Raw genomic sequence first — 15,600 nt, 5'->3', positions numbered from 1 at the left:
TGGATTTTTTAAGTTACCACGTAAAAGTTAGATAAAAAAAAAAAAGACGGTTCTCCTTTTCCGACTCACTTTGGATTTTATTTTTACAAACTCTCCCGTGTGCACAGATTCACGCCGATAGTTATCCAAAAACTTATACGGTAACATTCTTTTTCTTTGTTCTGAATTCGTTTTGGCAATTATTAATAACAAAACAATGACAATTTTTCTCTTAATTTTTCAATAGCATAGAAGTGCATGATAGGACGAGAAATGTAGTGCCCGATGGATTGGTTTAATTTGATATTAACAAATAACGCGACGGCTTTCCACTTTCGCCATAAGCTCATAAAACGGGTACTATCGAAGAGATCTAAATTAATCCTATCCACGAGACCGCAACTAATCTCTCGTTTGATTTTTGTCCTATTTCTTAGCGCTAGTCAAGTCAAGCAAGTCACAAAAACCATGTGGGATAATTAATTCCCCCTATATCTGAACAGGACAAATAAGGAAGCAAAGGCCAATGTTATAAACAAACAGTTTCTTTTAAAAACAGAAGAGTAAAAAACTACTGAAGAAGCGCGGACCATGCGCGAAAGTGGAAACCTCACGAAACCGAACGAAAGCACAACTACCAGAGGACAAAAACCTCCGCTTCTGCTACCTCGGGAAATCGCAGCGCAGCCTCCCCCCCCCCTCTATCTCTCGTAAAGGTAACTGCTTTTCTCTCGAATCTTGGTTATCAGCGGTTCTCGCGTGCAATTCATGTGCACCGGTGTCTCAGAGCGCCGTGAATTGATGAATTTCTGCGTAGAATTCGCTTTGGCGTTGAGCTGAACGGATCGGATGAACCGGGCTCTAGTTTTGCTTGTGATTGCCTCTTGTCCTCCTTCTGTAAGGGGCGGTGAGTGGATTTGGAATTGTGGGTTTGAATAAGCTGGCCATGTTTGTGGTTTCATCCGGTCTCGATGATCCCTTACCCGGTAGACTTGAGTGTGCGAGGCGAAAAGGGTTGGTTTTCCCGTAGTGGTTTCGGGGTGTTCATTGGCTCCTCGTGTTGGTGGATGGTTTCTGTAAAATTGAGTTGCCGAGCCAGACTTCAGTTGGGTTGTGCATGTTTTGTTCTATGTAGCAGCTTTTGGTGTTGCGATTGTTTTTCCCCTAGTGGAAAGAGCCGTAATTGAGCTATTAAGTTCTGGATATCGTGAAACAGGTCGTGAAAGAAGAATGTGTTTTTTTCTGGTCGTGGCAGTCTGTAGTGATTTCTAGGACAATCATGTTACTCTACTCTGTTAAGCACAGAACTGGAGACATTGAGTTCTCTCTGAATATATCCGCGATGTTCGCGCAACTACAGTTTGATCTTCCAATAAATATACTATGGTATTGTTAAATTCCTACTCTAGTTCATTGGACACCGGATTGTTTTTGTAACCAATAGCTTTTCTTTCTTCCGGGACAATTCAGATTCTTCTTTTACGATGCTTCTGGGTTAGTAGCTAGAACAAGCTTTTTTAGTATCCACTTGCCAGCAAGGCACTTTGCTAATTTGATTATCATTGATGATTGTGATCATGCATACTGCTATGTTTTGGCTATGACTCCACAATCCGAAAGTCATTGATAGGATTGTTAATCACATATTTCACGGTAGTTATCTGCATCTCTGGTTAGTGAGCTTCAGAAAGATTTTTGCGAGAGTTCGTACTTCTATTTGTCTAGCGTGCAATGGATTCTATGTTTACCATGCTTTCTAGCTCATTTGATTGACTGGCATGTGTTCACCATTTTCACACATTTGACTATCCTCTCACTCTACATACCTGAATATGCATGCGCTGTTTGTTGTGATTGTATGGACAGGATACTGCTTGTAATGGGAGGCTGCTGTTGTTCGACTCGGAAAGCTCATCTGAATGGGGCACCTGTATATTATTATGTTAGTAATTATTTTATGGAGCAATATTTTAACACTGTCGTTATTTGGGTGCATCTGTGTCTTATTCTTTTTTAGCTGTGATGCATGTACGAGTATCTTGCTAAGCAGTGGAGGTCATAGCCCATGATGACTACACGGGCAATACTCCTCGAAAGGGGTATCTCCGGGTACCCCTGCAAAGTAGGCCACCATTCTTGGGGCCTTTGACTTATTTAAATAGATAATACGAAATTTAAGTGAATTTGACCTGGGAACTTGATGCCCGTGTAGGCCATTGTGAACTTAAGAGTCAAGAGACAACAGAGTTCTTATGGCATCAAAGAATTCTACATCTGATCTACCAATACTCTCTGCCTGCGTCACATCTTGCAGTCATAATGAGTTTGATCGAGAAATGTCAGCAAAATCTTATGCCTTAACTTGGTTTACTGTGTATTGTATCTTTACAATGGTTTAACTCGTTACGACCTCTAAGTGTATTCTTCATGGGTCAACACATGGAAATCCATTTTCAAGGTGTGGGATTTAGGTTAGTACTTTCTAGTCTAACGATTGGTAAATGGTGTGGTTATTTGGTACTGTCTTTGAAATTGTCTGGCGCATAGAGTTCGTGATCGGATTATCGATATCTAGGTTTCTCTCTTTAAAAGATAATTTGCAAGTTTGGTGAATATTATCATTGCTAGAATTCCGGCCTTTCTGTGCAGTATCCTCCATCTTTGGAAGAGCATGAGTCCCTCACATCGCATGATGCTACTGCTGCTGCCATCACGTCAGGGTTTTTAGTTGATTTGCAGTTAGAGGCATCAATGCCCGATAATTTTCGTCCTCCACCGCTGCCTTTACCCTATGACACAGTGTCGAGATCACTACCAATAGGCACTGACTCTGTTAGGGAACCAGTTTGCCTAGAACACATGGAGCCAGACTATAAAGCTCAGTCCACTGCTCCATTAGGCTCGCCAAAAGCAATTGAAGTTTCTAAATCAAATGACCTCAATGTTTCGGTAGCGGATGAGGAGGATGTTTGTCCCATTTGTCTTGAAGGTGCTTCCCTTTTCTATTTGTAATTGCGTTATGAATTATTATCTGTTTTTCTAAGTTTTGGGGGTGATAAAAATAAAATTCTTGTGGATTTAAATAGTTGCATTAGCAGCAATAAGTGATTGTGCAACTTGACTTCAATGCAGTGTATGACGAGGATAACCCAAGATTCATCACTAAATGTGAACACCATTTTCATCTCTCGTGCATCCTGGAGTGGATGGAAAGAAGTGACATCTGTCCCATCTGTGATAAGGTTCACATTCTCCTCTCGTTGCAGAATATTGTGGAGTCAAATTGTGAATAAGAGTACTTATTGACCTAACAATCTCCTATTTAGATTCATTTCAAAATCATGTGCAAACGACCCACCTTGCTGCAGTATTATCTTCACGAAACGGACCTTTGGCAGTACTTAGCACGTTGCTATCATCATGAATTTGTGGGATATGTGCACTAGAAGTCCTAAGAAAATTTTATAGTGCAATTCGGTTCTGAAACTTTTTGAATGGAGCAATAAATTTTGTAAACTTTCAAAAGTTTCAATCAAGTTCTTATGTTTACTCGGCAAGATAAATTTGTCAGAAACCCTACGTGATAGTAACATGTGGCACTGGCACTGGCACTGGCACTGGCACGTGTACAGGATTTACATCAAATTCTTGAGTAAAAAACTTGAAAGAATTTTATTGCTCAATGGAAAAGTTTTAGATTTGAATCACACTTTGTAAATAGGTTTTAGGATTTAGTGTGCGCTTACCCAACTCATTCGTTTATGCACGCGTTACTCGATTGTTGCTCTTGTATTTGCTTACTATGGAATTGTTTGCTTATATATTTTTTTTGTGGCAGATCATGGAATTCGACAATTCCTTCGATTTGTAGCTCTTCTTGCCAGCTGAAGTCTGAGTGCGTTCGGCGGAGGTGGTCGACTTTGCATTGCCGAGGCAAATTTTCTCGTTTTCAATGGTTCTGTTGATGGTGGCTTCTTGTACATAATCTGTCTGGTTTAGCTGTTTGAAGGTTATACAGGAAATTCAGGGGGGGTAAAGAAAAAGCTCGGTTTCCATTGTCTCAATTCTTTGTTATAACTCCAGTCTCCGGCCTCACATGGATCTGCATCTATAATTTTGCCCTATTTTTTGATTGAGGCGAATAATAATCCCTGAGGAAAAGGAGATCTGGAATTGCCGGTTCAGCTGTTTTGATTGTCCTTCAGCAAGATTCATCTTGTACAGTCTTTGTTTCTTTTGCTTCTGTTTCGACTCCTGAAGGTATCTAAGCTACTTATATGGTGGCTCTTTCTTTAAATTTTTTCTGGGGTATTAAAGAAATTCGTTATGTTTCTGACGAATTGGGGGTTGTAATGTATGGGGAGACAAAGGATCTTCGGTGGAAAAAGCATGTGAAATGTTCGGAAAATTTAATTGCCTGTCCAATTTTCTTTGCATCAACAATTTGCTTGTCCATTTTTTGCCACGACATGGCAGAATATCCATCTTGGACTGACGTAGCACATCGAATCGTTTCAGTCAATATTTTGACCATAAGCTGCATTGACCTTCCGACCTAAACAGGAGAGATTTTCAGGAACAAACCATTACCACCTAATGATCTCCCCCTACAGACCAAGTCAGCACCCCCTCTCTCTGTTTCTGTCTCTCTCTCTCTCTCTCTCTAACTGGAGATATTTCAATGGCCAGGGTAATGCATACATAGTTGTTACAAATTGTACCACCTGGCAACTCCATCTCCTTTGTAGGTCGTTTCCAACAAAAACAGGCTAAAGACATCCGAGCCACCCTCTCCAGGAACTGAAAGCCATCAAATTGGATGTTTCATTTTTCTTTCCCCTGAACAAACACCCTTTTGCATTTCATTTCAATTCTGTCCCTAACTTCCAGCAAGAGTTGGCAAAAGAACCAAAAAGAAAAAGGAGTACAACATTCTAAAGGGCGTCGCGAAATCGCGAATAATAAAGAAAATGTGTCATTGATGGCAGTCGGTGGCACTGACTACTCCGGCGGAACGAACCCTCCAAGAGAACCAGAGTCCCGCAGCGAGTTGCCGTTGAATCCCAGTGCTGGTGAGTCGGTGATCGAAACCGCCGACCTCCACCACGCACCGACCACCATCCTCGGTCCCAGCGAAGGGGACTACGCGCCTGTAGAGACCTTCGAGGATGCCAAGTACGTGTGTCGCGTGGAAAGCACCAAGCTCTGGGTGATTGCGGGTCCAATTGCCTTCAACATTCTGTGTAACTATGGGGTCAATTCTTTCACGAACATTTTTGTTGGTCATATTGGGAATGTGGAGCTCTCGGCCGTGGCCATTTCCTTGTCCGTCATCGCCAACTTCTCTTTCGGTTTCTTAGTAAGCTGTCGATTTTTCTTGCATTCGTATTTATTTGTGTTCTCTTCCTACATTTTTCACCCACATATTTTCGGTGCTCGTCGTGAAATCGACGAGGCACTCTTCGATAATTCTAGCTTTCGGTCAATCAGCATATGCTGAATAACATCAGCCTAGAATTGGAGAACCCAATACATGCTGATACATCTCTGATTTTATTATTCATTGCATTCTATGATGTGAGACCTTTGTTTGATCTCATTTCATTTTGATTTCCTGATTTGAATGCGAAATCTGTGCAGTTTGGCATGGGAAGCGCGCTAGAGACGCTGTGTGGGCAGGCGTTTGGGGCCGGGCAAATCAGCATGCTCGGCGTGTACATGCAGCGGTCATGGATCATCCTGACGGCAGCATGCTTCGCCATCCTGCCCCTCTATGTCTATGCAACCCCGATCCTGAAGTTCCTCGGCCAGCGGGACGACATTGCTGACCTTGCCGGCAAGTTCACCCTCCAGGTCATCCCCCAGATGTTCTCCCTGGCCATCAACTTCCCTACCCAAAAGTTCCTCCAAGCACAAAGCAAGGTCAACGTGCTCGCTTGGATCGGGTTTGTGGCGCTCCTCACCCACGTGCTATTCCTGTACCTGTTCATCAGGGTGTTCCGGTGGGGGCTGGCGGGGGCGGCAGCGGCGTACGACGTGTCGGCATGGGGGATTTCGGTGGCGCAGGTGGTGTACGTGGTGGGGTGGTGCAAGGATGGTTGGAAAGGGCTGTCTTGGTTGGCTTTCAAGGATCTGTGGGAGTTTGTGAAGCTCTCGGTGGCTTCAGCTGTGATGCTGTGCTTGGAGATTTGGTACTTCATGACCATTATTGTGCTCACTGGCCAACTTGACGACCCCGTTCTAGCAGTTGGCTCACTCTCAATCTGGTGGGTCTCTTTGTTACTATTAGTCTGCATGATTTCTTTCCTTTGGAGAAGCTTACTGTGTTGCGGCATAATTCATGAGAATATGACACCTATTTGCCGAGATATACCCATTTTCAACATAAAAAAGTACTTTCTAACCGCGTTGAAAGAATGTGTTGGAATACGAATAATCGATACGAATATGATGATATGACGCGATTTGCCACTCTTATAAAAAAGAAAATCTCACGAAAAGTCTTGAACTTTGCCCCGTGTGAACGCCATTATCCCAAACTTTTTTTTTCGTCTCACCAATAATTAGGAGTCATTGACCTGAAGTCGTTTACTATGTTGCGTTCCCCAGCATGAACATCAATGGATGGGAAGGCATGTTGTTCATAGGAATCAATGCAGCCATAAGGTAAATTCCCGAAATTCTGCTTAATTCTCGATTAATGTTTCTAAAAATGATTCTAATCTTCCTCCAAAAAAAAAAGAACAAAAAAAAGCCAAGCATTGACGTCTACTCCATGATCAGTGTTAGAATCTCCAATGAGCTTGGATCAAAGCATCCCAGAGCTGCCAAGTACTCCGTGGTTGTCACGGTCATAGAGTCTTTCATCATAGGTCTGTTTTTCGCGATCCTAATCTTGGCGACGAAAGATTACTTCGCCATCATCTTCACCAGCGACCGCGAGATGCGAGGGGCCGTCGCTAAGCTAGCTTACCTCCTCGGAATCACCATGTTGCTCAACAGTATACAGCCAGTTATATCAGGTCACCAGAATGTACTCTTGTTTCTTTTGAGATAGTCTTCTTTGCTTCAATTTGGCCCTAACTTTCCATTTTCTTAGCATGATGGAGACATATATAGTGTGCACAAATTTTCTTAGTATTTAGCATATCATTTCATTTTGCAGGCGTCGCCGTCGGAGGAGGGTGGCAAGCCCTAGTGGCTTATATCAACTTGTTTTGTTATTATGTAGTCGGGCTCCCTCTTGGGTTTCTTCTCGGTTACAAGACGAACTTACGAGTGCAGGTAAGAACAACTTTCCCTCTTCAAAATTATATTCCCCGCGAAAAATTTTCCTTCTTCTAATGACAGTTGAATATGTAAAAAATTTGTATGCATATACAAATGGGGTTGCAGGGAATTTGGTTGGGAATGATATTTGGGACACTGCTGCAGACGATCATCCTCCTCATCATCATCTACAAGACCGACTGGAACAAAGAGGTTCGCGCATGATCTATATGTACACTAGGGTTTTGTTCATTGATGTGATTATGATCTCCTGATTGTGGCCCTTCGATTGCAGGTTGAGCAAGCATCGGAGAGGATGCGTAAATGGGGTGGCGGATCCGAGGAAGATTCTGAACTGACGTAGGCAAAGAAAAAACATGGGGTCGTGAGTGCTTTGTCTTGTAGAGGTTTAGGTAAATGTAAAGCAATGTATTCAATTAATTAGAACAATTATATTAAACCTCAGAAGATGGGGGTGTTTAGTTGGTTGTTCAATGCAATTGGTGTGCAAATACACCATTACCTGGATAAACATTGCATGTAGAATATAATATATTGTAAAGCGAAGTCGTATTTTGATATTTTTACCGTGATTATCTGTTCATTATAAAAAAAAAGCTAATGTAAAAATAAATGGTCACACAATTACTAGTAAGAGTGCAATAAGTTGCTCTTACCAAACTGCCACTATACATTTAGTGATATGACATTGCCATATTCTTTTTCTATTACCTATTAATAAAAAAAATATTGTTTTTTTGAAGTATTTCTGTCTTTAATAGCGGAGTCAACTGAAGTTGTTGATCATTGTGCATTTCCATATTTCACAATAATCTACAATTATCAATATAGTTGATGATATACATACCGGAGCGCTAGAGTATACCATTGGCATTTGTTTAAGCGTAAAGAAAAAAAAATTTCTCTTTGTAAACCTCAAATTTTTACCTAAGAATTTTATAAAAAGTTAATGCTTGCTTTAAAATAAATAGTGACTGTATAATGCCATGCAATGCGTAACATTATAAATCGATCGACAATACAATCATGTATCTCATAAATAGCTAATGAATTTTCATTAATTATCTTCATTTTGGACAAAAAATACATTATATATTCTTAAAATGACTCAAATCTGAATTTTTCTTTCTTTATCAAAACCCTTTTCCTTTTTTTACCACATGCATATATGCGCGCCATTTTTCCTGGGGTGTGAGAAAACGGTTCATACTACTAGCATCGAAAGGTTTAATTGATTTTTCCACGGGCCATATTCCTTTTTCCGTAGGAAATGGTCATTTTCAAAGGCAGAGACCATTAATCCGAATTGGCTATTTTCTTTTTGGCCAAATAAAATTGGTAGTTTATTGAGAAATTATTGCATGAACTTAGGATATGTTCTAAATTACATTTGGGATACTGAAAATCGTAAGAACTCATCGTGAGCCCCGTCATATACAGTGTTTTTATTCAATCAAACATATGTACTAGATTAATTTGATCCGGCGCTTTACCAATTTGACTAGAAAAAGAAATCATCGATTCGAGACAACGAAAATACATGCATATGAGGTAAGAACACATAGGGATGGACATGGATCGTGAAGAATTTGCGCCCTGCGATGCCTCCCCTTGAATGGGGCAAACATGTGAAAAGTGCCCGACGAGGCAATTGGTGAGGCGCAGGGCCGGTATTAGCCCCACCCCATTGTATAGTTTGAAATATATTTATTGATTCCAAGTGATATATTAAAACTCAAATGTTATAGTATAACAACATGTATAACTTATTACCCACTTAAATTAAAATTAACAAAAAAAAATTATTATGTGAGTAAAATGAATGTATTAACCGGAATAAGTAGAGTAAAAGTCACGAGGTTGCGATTCTTTTAATAAGTATAGAGTATGAATACGTTTAAAGTAGAATAATTCACAATTATTAAGAAAACTTTGACAATGATATACTTTTGATTTATAATTTTGACAATATCAACGAAAGCTCATGAGATTGTGATTCTTATAATAAGTATAGAATATGAATAAGTATAAAGTAGAATAATTCATAATTGTTATTATATATTTTACATTTATATTTTTGATACATAATAGTCATATTAATGGAAACTCATGAAATTGTGATACTTTTAATGAGTACAGAATATGAATCAATTTAAAGTAGAATAGTTCATAACTATTATGCAAACTTTAACAATTATATACTTTCAATATATAAAATAAAAGGATTAAAGACTTTTTTCTCTTGAGGAGCGTTGCATCCCCGCAAGCATGTGCCTCACCCCTTGCCCATCCCTTGGTACAAAATTATGGGTGCTTCCGAAGCACAATGTTTGGCTAACCCCACCCAATCAACCCTTGTGAAGCATTATGTGGTGGAAAAACCTCTTAATAGATTTTAAAGTCGACAAAACTGTCCATGAGATTTTATAAGTCTGACAAATGCTTTTGAAGTATTTTAAGTACAGGAAGCTTATGAAGAAATCAAACTATTACTTCAAGAAGACCAGACTTTATTGGAATTAGAATGAGAAGTTTAGATTCTCTATCGCAAAACATGAAGTTCAGACTTTACATACGACAGATGAAGAATTTCAGAATCAGAAGATTCAGGCTTTATAGTACAACTCATCCTGACTTAAGTTTTGAATGCGAGACAAGATCCAGACTTTATTACAAAATGATTACAATGGCTAGTAATCTGGCTTGGATTTCACAAATGGAAAGTCTTGATCTTAAAAGGCTATTTTGTAAGGATTATTTATATCACAAAATATCCATAATTGATTGATAATCAACCATTGAGACAACTTTATTTTTAAATGGAGAGGCTTTTCTTATGAAAATCGAAGTTTTGGTTGTATGGGTGATCAGACTCAGCGGAATTCAGATTTTGTTATTCAACGGCTACTCAATTTCTTTTATACAAATTTGTCAAGATGAAGACTGAAAGATGATCCTCTAGAGACTGTCCAACGGCTAGTTTGGAAGTGGAGTAGTATATAAAGAGACGAAGCTTTGAGGAGCAAAAGAAGAGATTATATCCAGAATCATCCATTCCAAAGTCTGAGCATACTTCGATCAGCGACACTTGTCTTTCTTAAGCTAAAATTTGCAATCTTGAGAGACCTTGTGTAAGAGTGACTAAGTGAGATAGAGTGACCTATTTTACATGGAGTGCTATCACTCAAATTCTATAATCTCTTGATTGATCATCTAGTGGAATCCAGCCAGTAGGCTGTCAGTGTGGGAGAGTAGACGTAGGCTTGATATAAGCCGAACCACTATACGTCTTGTGTGTAAATTTTCCCATCCCTTAAAACTCCTTTTATTTACTCATTTGGTAGTCAAGGATTGTTCAAAATCTAAACGTTGTTCAAACTTTACTCTTGATCAATTATTTCTGCTTTAAATTGATTAAAAAGTGCTCGAATAATCTATTCAACCCCCTTTTGGGTGATACTTATTAGTCACCTTATTATGATTTTGTTCACTCTTCATCGTCTTTTTCAACCTTCCGCCATGGGAGGGTTTGAGCTAGTTTCACCCTCCCCTTCCTCTCTTGTTGATTTTGTTTGTGTTTTATTATTGTTTTCCTTCTTTTTGTCTTTCGGTTTAGATTTAGGAGCTCTCTTCTCCCAATTCTAGTTCTAGATCTAAAAGTTTGAACTTTCCTAATTTAGTTTTAGCTTTGGAAGCTATCTTCTTCCGATCTAAATTTGGGAGTTTAATAAATATGTTTTTGGTGATTCGATACCCCTGTACAGGGCCTCCAGCTTCAATGGTGATCATAACAGTTTTGGCGTCTCGCTAAATCACGAAAATTTATTTTTTCAAATGTTAGATCTATATTTGTTCAACCTATTTTGATTGTCTCCTTACAGCGATGGTGTAGAGGAAGCCGAATCTAGGCGCGCACGGCCATCTGGCAATGCCCTAGTTATTATAAAAAGAATTCCTGTGTTTGCTCTTCATTGACGAAGATACGAGATCAAGTAATCAACCATCAATTATTTTGCTTAACAGAATCATTCTTGTGGAATAGTGTGTGTTTAAACACTACTATTGCACCGTTGATCCTCATTGTTTTTTGGATTTGGCTTTGTTTTGCAGTATTTAGGGCTTTGCTCTATGTACCTCTCATGTATTCTTTTCAGCAATGAATACAACTTTCTTTTGACAAAAAAATAAAATAAAACTAGGCAAATAAAACACACTTACGAATGTAAACAAAGTAAAAAAACAATTAATAAGTGTTTACACTAAGGGAAAAATATTTTAAGATTTTTGTTTTTTTAGGAAGTATATAGGATGGAAAGATTTAAAACTAACCCAAATGGTTCGACATTTAAGGATAATATGCATTTTTTTATTGGGATATTTTACGGCGTTTGCCCGACCGGAAACGGAAAATATTTTCAATATTTCCTAAAACTAACCCAAATGGTTCGAGATTTAAGGATAATATGCATTTTTATTGGGATAAGTGCCTACAGTCCAAAACTTGTCACAAAAAGTGCATTTGAGTCCTAAAACTTGCAAAAAGTTCATTTGAGTCCTAAAACTTGTCAAAATGGTTTATTTGAGTCCTAAAGTTAACACCGTTAGATTTACTAACGGAAAACGCTGACGTGTCATTTTTAATTATTTTTCTTGAGACACGTGGCGCCACGTCAGCAAAAATAAAAATAAAAATAGAAAAAGCTATAAAAAAACAAAAAAAAGCCAAAAAAGGAAAAAAAAATAGAACCGGCGGTGGCCAAGCTCGGCGGCCACCGCCACAGCCATCGGGAAGGATCGGCAGAGGTTGCCTGGGCCTTCCCGAAGCCCGGCGACCCTTGCCGGCCCCTCCGACGAGGGCCGGCGACCCTTACTCAGATCTGGGGGAGGGTCGGGAAGGCCCAGGCGACCTCCGCCGGCCCCATGCGAGTCCCCAGCGAGGGCTGGTGACCCTTGCTCAGATTTTGGGTGAGGGTCGCGCCCTCCCCCAGATCGAGGGTCGCTGGCCCTCGCCGGGGACTCGCACGGGGCCGGCGGAGGTCGCCGGGCTTCGGGACCCTCACCCCAGATCTGAGCGAGGGTCGCCGGTCCTCGCCGGGGACTCGCACGGGGCCGGCGGAGGTCGCCTGGGCCTTCCCGACCCTCCCCCAGATCTGAGCGAGGGTTGTCGGCCCTCACCGGGGACTCGCCCGGGGCCGGCGAGGGTCGCCGGGCTTCGGGAAGGCCCAGGCGACCTCCGCCGATCCTTCCCGGTGGCTGTGGCGGCGGCCTCCGCCGGTTCTGTTTTTTTTTTTTTTCCTTTTTTTGGTTTTTTTACAGCTTTTTCTATTTCTATTTTTATTTTTGCTGACGTGGCACCACGTGTCTCAAGAAAAATAATTAAAAATGACACGTCAGCGTTTTCCGTTAGTAAATCTAACGGTGTTAACTTTAGGACTCAAATGAACTTTTTGCAAGTTTTAGGACTCAAATGCACTTTTGTTATAAGTTTTAGGACTTGTGGTGCATTTGTCCCTTTTTTTATTAGCAATAGAGCGGGAGGGGCGACTTGCTGACAATCCATTCTGATGATACCATAAGGCTTCCATATTCCTCTACTTGAGCCATACCTACTCTCAATCACCCATAGTTCGAAGGTTCACAGTTGGTGAGTATGTCACTGCAGCCAAGACTTTAACGGTCAAGAAGTCTCATCACACGAGGTATGTCAGGGCCAAGCAACACAGCATGAGCCATTCAAAGGTTCGTTCATGATGTGACTTGAACTTGTGATTTGTGAAAAATAGGTGACCAATTTACCATCGGGCAAATTGAATGGTTTAGTTGAGAGAATGAGGGTTCGTTTGGTAATGTTTCTATTTTTTCTATTTTTCTTTTCTTTTGTTCACCGAAATAGAAAAAGAACAGAAGTCCATTTAGTAACGTCAGGAAATGGAATTGGAACAGAAATAAGAAGTAAAAAAAAATCTACTCTTTTGTTCCAGGGAACAAAAAGAGAAACAATATTAGCTCTCTCTCACAAGACATTCCTATGTTAAACCCCAAAATCCCAAAACCCCAAATCCCACCTCAATACCCAAATCCTAAACCCAAAATCCGAAATCTAAACCCAAAACCCTAAAACCCAAAACCCCAAAAACTGAATCCCTAAAACCCTAGCCTTAAATCCCAAAAACCCAAAACCAAACTCGAAAACTCTAAACCCTAAACCCGAAATACTAAACTTATTTATGACCCACATCATTAAATATGGGTAAAAATATGGGTTCTAAATCCATTTTGCCACCCACCCGTGGGGATAAATAAGTAGGGGCTTCCGAAGTACGATGTTTGGTTAAACCCAACCCATCACCCCTTGTGAAGCATTATTATGATTTAGAAAGAAAATGATAACGTATAATCAAACAACTAGGCAAATAAAACACACTTATGCATGTAAATAAAGTTGAATTTTTTTTTTATAAATATTTACACAAAAGGAAAAAAAAAACATTTCAAGATTTTGGTTCCTTTAGAAAGTAAATGTGATGATTCTGGATTAAGGCTGCGTATGGCAACCATTCTGTGCCCGAAAATAGATTCTGTTCAGAAATGATTCTTTTTTATTCCGTGCCCGGGAACAATTTCTAAGCATTTGAAGGCGTTTGGTAACTGTCCAAAATTTCTATTCTTAGAATAGAAAAAGAATAGAAATGAGTTTGGTAACTACACAAAATTTCTTTTTATTAATAATATTTTGAATTTTTTAATATTTTTTTCTTTTTTTCCTTCCCTTCCTTGGCCATGGCCGGCGAGGACGTCGCGGCCCTCGCCGCCGGCCTCGCCATGGCCGGGCGAGGCCGACCTCACTGTCGCCACCCTCGGCGACGGCGAGGTCAAGCCTCACCTGGCCAAGGCAAGGTCGACCTTGCCGTCGCCACCCCCGGCGATGGCGAGGTCGGCCTCGCCAGATCACGGCGAGGTCGAGCCTCGCCCGGCCATGGCGAGGCCGACCTCGCCGTCGCCACCCCCCGCGACGGCGAGGTCGGCCTCGCCTTGGCCAGGCGAGGCTCGACCTCGCCCAGATCTGGCGAGGCCGACCTCGCCAGATTTGGGCAAGGCCGACCTCACTGTCGCCGGGGCGGCGAGGGCCACCCTCACCGGCCCTGGTCGGTGGCCGGGCGCCGGTGGCCGGTTGCCGGCGGCGGGCCAGGAAGAAGATGAAGAACAAATAAAAAAGAAAGAAAAAAATCAAGAAGAATCAGAAATGAAAAAATTGTTCCAGAATCAAGAAGTTACTTTTTTTTGCTTCTTGATTCTGTTCCAAAACTGATTCTGGGAACATTTTTTTGCAAATTTGTGCCTGGGCACAAAAATTTTAACAAACGAATTTCTGTTCCGAAACTGATTCTGGAAACAAAAGAACAGAAATTTTTACTATTTGGCAAGTTGCCAAACGCCCCCTAACTCGCTCAAGGTACTGTTCGCTTTGATCCGTCTCATACCAAATCTTACGGTTTTGTACTTTGACAGGAACTTTCCTAGAGGTCATTCATCCAGGTAGTGCTCTAACATGAGCACGCTAAATTTTGGAGTTCCAAAACAAAGCTTGCCGTTATATCCTAAGTAGCACCGACATGCTGGGGAGGCGTCCGAGTCGGTGTCGGACACGTGTCGCGTGTCCGACACGCTCCGACACACTCGGACACGCGTTGACTGCGTGTCGGAGATCCGACACGCGGTCAACGTGCCGGACACGCCGGCGACACACGTGTCCCTTCGTTGTTGAGAGAGATGAAAAAGAAGGTGCAGTCGAGAGATGAGGAAGAAGGTGCAGATCCGGCGCCGAGGACAACGCCCTCCACGCCGTCATCTCCTTCGCCACCCGCTTCTCTGGCGCCAAGGACGACGCCCTTCACGCCATAATCTCCTTTGCCTCGCGCTTCGCCGGTGACGGAGGAGAAGGAAGAGGTGGGAGGAGCTGCGGGTCGTGCGGAGGAGAAGCGGCAGAGAGGAGGAGGTGATGGGATAGAGAAGATGTTATTAGGGTCGAAAGTGGGCTGGGCTTTCAATGGGCTGTTTTTTTTTTTTTTTTATCTTGTACTTTCCTTTTTTTTTTTTCAAATTTGATTATTTGCTTTTAATTTTTTAACTAACATATTTACTTATACATAATTATTTTTTGAAAATTTATGTGCATAATTTTTTTAGGGTAAATTCATTCTAGGCTTTTTATTATTATTTATTTACTTATTTGAATCAAATTTAAAAATGATAATTTATCATGTATATATAAAAATATATATTTAATATATAACGTATCTTAACGTGTCGGAATTCTCTATTTTTTGAGAA

General features: G+C 40.9%; 2 protein-coding genes across 8 annotated transcripts; both read left to right on the top strand.

Annotated features, from left to right (window-relative positions):
- Positions 1 to 534: 534 nt before the first annotated feature.
- Positions 535 to 4,387, top strand: LOC115686960 (probable E3 ubiquitin-protein ligase RHB1A). Of its 7 annotated transcripts, none has more exons than XM_056304663.1 (6): positions 914 to 1,365; positions 1,846 to 1,921; positions 2,629 to 2,968; positions 3,112 to 3,221; positions 3,818 to 3,889; positions 3,998 to 4,387. In XM_056304663.1, the coding sequence occupies exons 1-5, from the start codon at positions 1,259 to 1,261 to the stop codon at positions 3,848 to 3,850; spliced, it is 666 nt and encodes a 221-aa protein (XP_056160638.1). In that variant the 5' UTR covers positions 914 to 1,258; the 3' UTR covers positions 3,851 to 3,889; positions 3,998 to 4,387. The 7 variants fall into 7 exon arrangements, 6 of the variants coding, with proteins under 6 accessions (XP_030468258.1, XP_056160639.1, XP_056160638.1 ...); XM_056304662.1 differs by having other exon boundaries at positions 3,989 to 4,387; XR_008814823.1 differs by having other exon boundaries at positions 915 to 1,365; positions 3,818 to 3,912.
- A 139-nt stretch (positions 4,388 to 4,526) lies between these two features.
- On the top strand, positions 4,527 to 7,765 carry LOC115687062 (protein DETOXIFICATION 34). The gene is made up of 7 exons (XM_030612534.2): positions 4,527 to 5,338; positions 5,620 to 6,245; positions 6,589 to 6,645; positions 6,763 to 7,001; positions 7,145 to 7,263; positions 7,375 to 7,461; positions 7,544 to 7,765. Exons 1-7 carry the CDS (start codon positions 4,961 to 4,963, stop codon positions 7,610 to 7,612), a joined length of 1,575 nt encoding a protein of 524 aa, XP_030468394.1. The 5' UTR covers positions 4,527 to 4,960; the 3' UTR covers positions 7,613 to 7,765.
- The last annotated feature ends 7,835 nt before the right edge of the window (positions 7,766 to 15,600 follow it).

The sequence above is a fragment of the Syzygium oleosum genome, unplaced genomic scaffold (assembly GCF_021117445.2).
Source record: "Syzygium oleosum isolate NSW1041296 unplaced genomic scaffold, Sole_v2.1 Sole_v2.32, whole genome shotgun sequence".
Lineage (NCBI taxonomy): Eukaryota > Viridiplantae > Streptophyta > Magnoliopsida > Myrtales > Myrtaceae > Syzygium > Syzygium oleosum.
This window is presented reverse-complemented; position numbering and strand designations above follow the sequence as displayed.

Coding starts and splice junctions, on each gene's coding strand:
- LOC115686960 (XM_056304663.1), top strand. CDS start 1,259: ATGTTACTCTACTCTGTTAAGCACAGAACTGGAGACATTGAGTTCTCT. Junction 1,366..1,845: donor CTTCCAATAAATATACTATG/GTATTGTTAAAT, acceptor TTGTATGGACAG/GATACTGCTTGTAATGGGAG. Junction 2,969..3,111: donor TTGTCCCATTTGTCTTGAAG/GTGCTTCCCTTT, acceptor ACTTCAATGCAG/TGTATGACGAGGATAACCCA.
- LOC115687062 (XM_030612534.2), top strand. CDS start 4,961: ATGGCAGTCGGTGGCACTGACTACTCCGGCGGAACGAACCCTCCAAGA. Junction 7,002..7,144: donor TATACAGCCAGTTATATCAG/GTCACCAGAATG, acceptor TTCATTTTGCAG/GCGTCGCCGTCGGAGGAGGG. Junction 7,264..7,374: donor AGACGAACTTACGAGTGCAG/GTAAGAACAACT, acceptor ATGGGGTTGCAG/GGAATTTGGTTGGGAATGAT.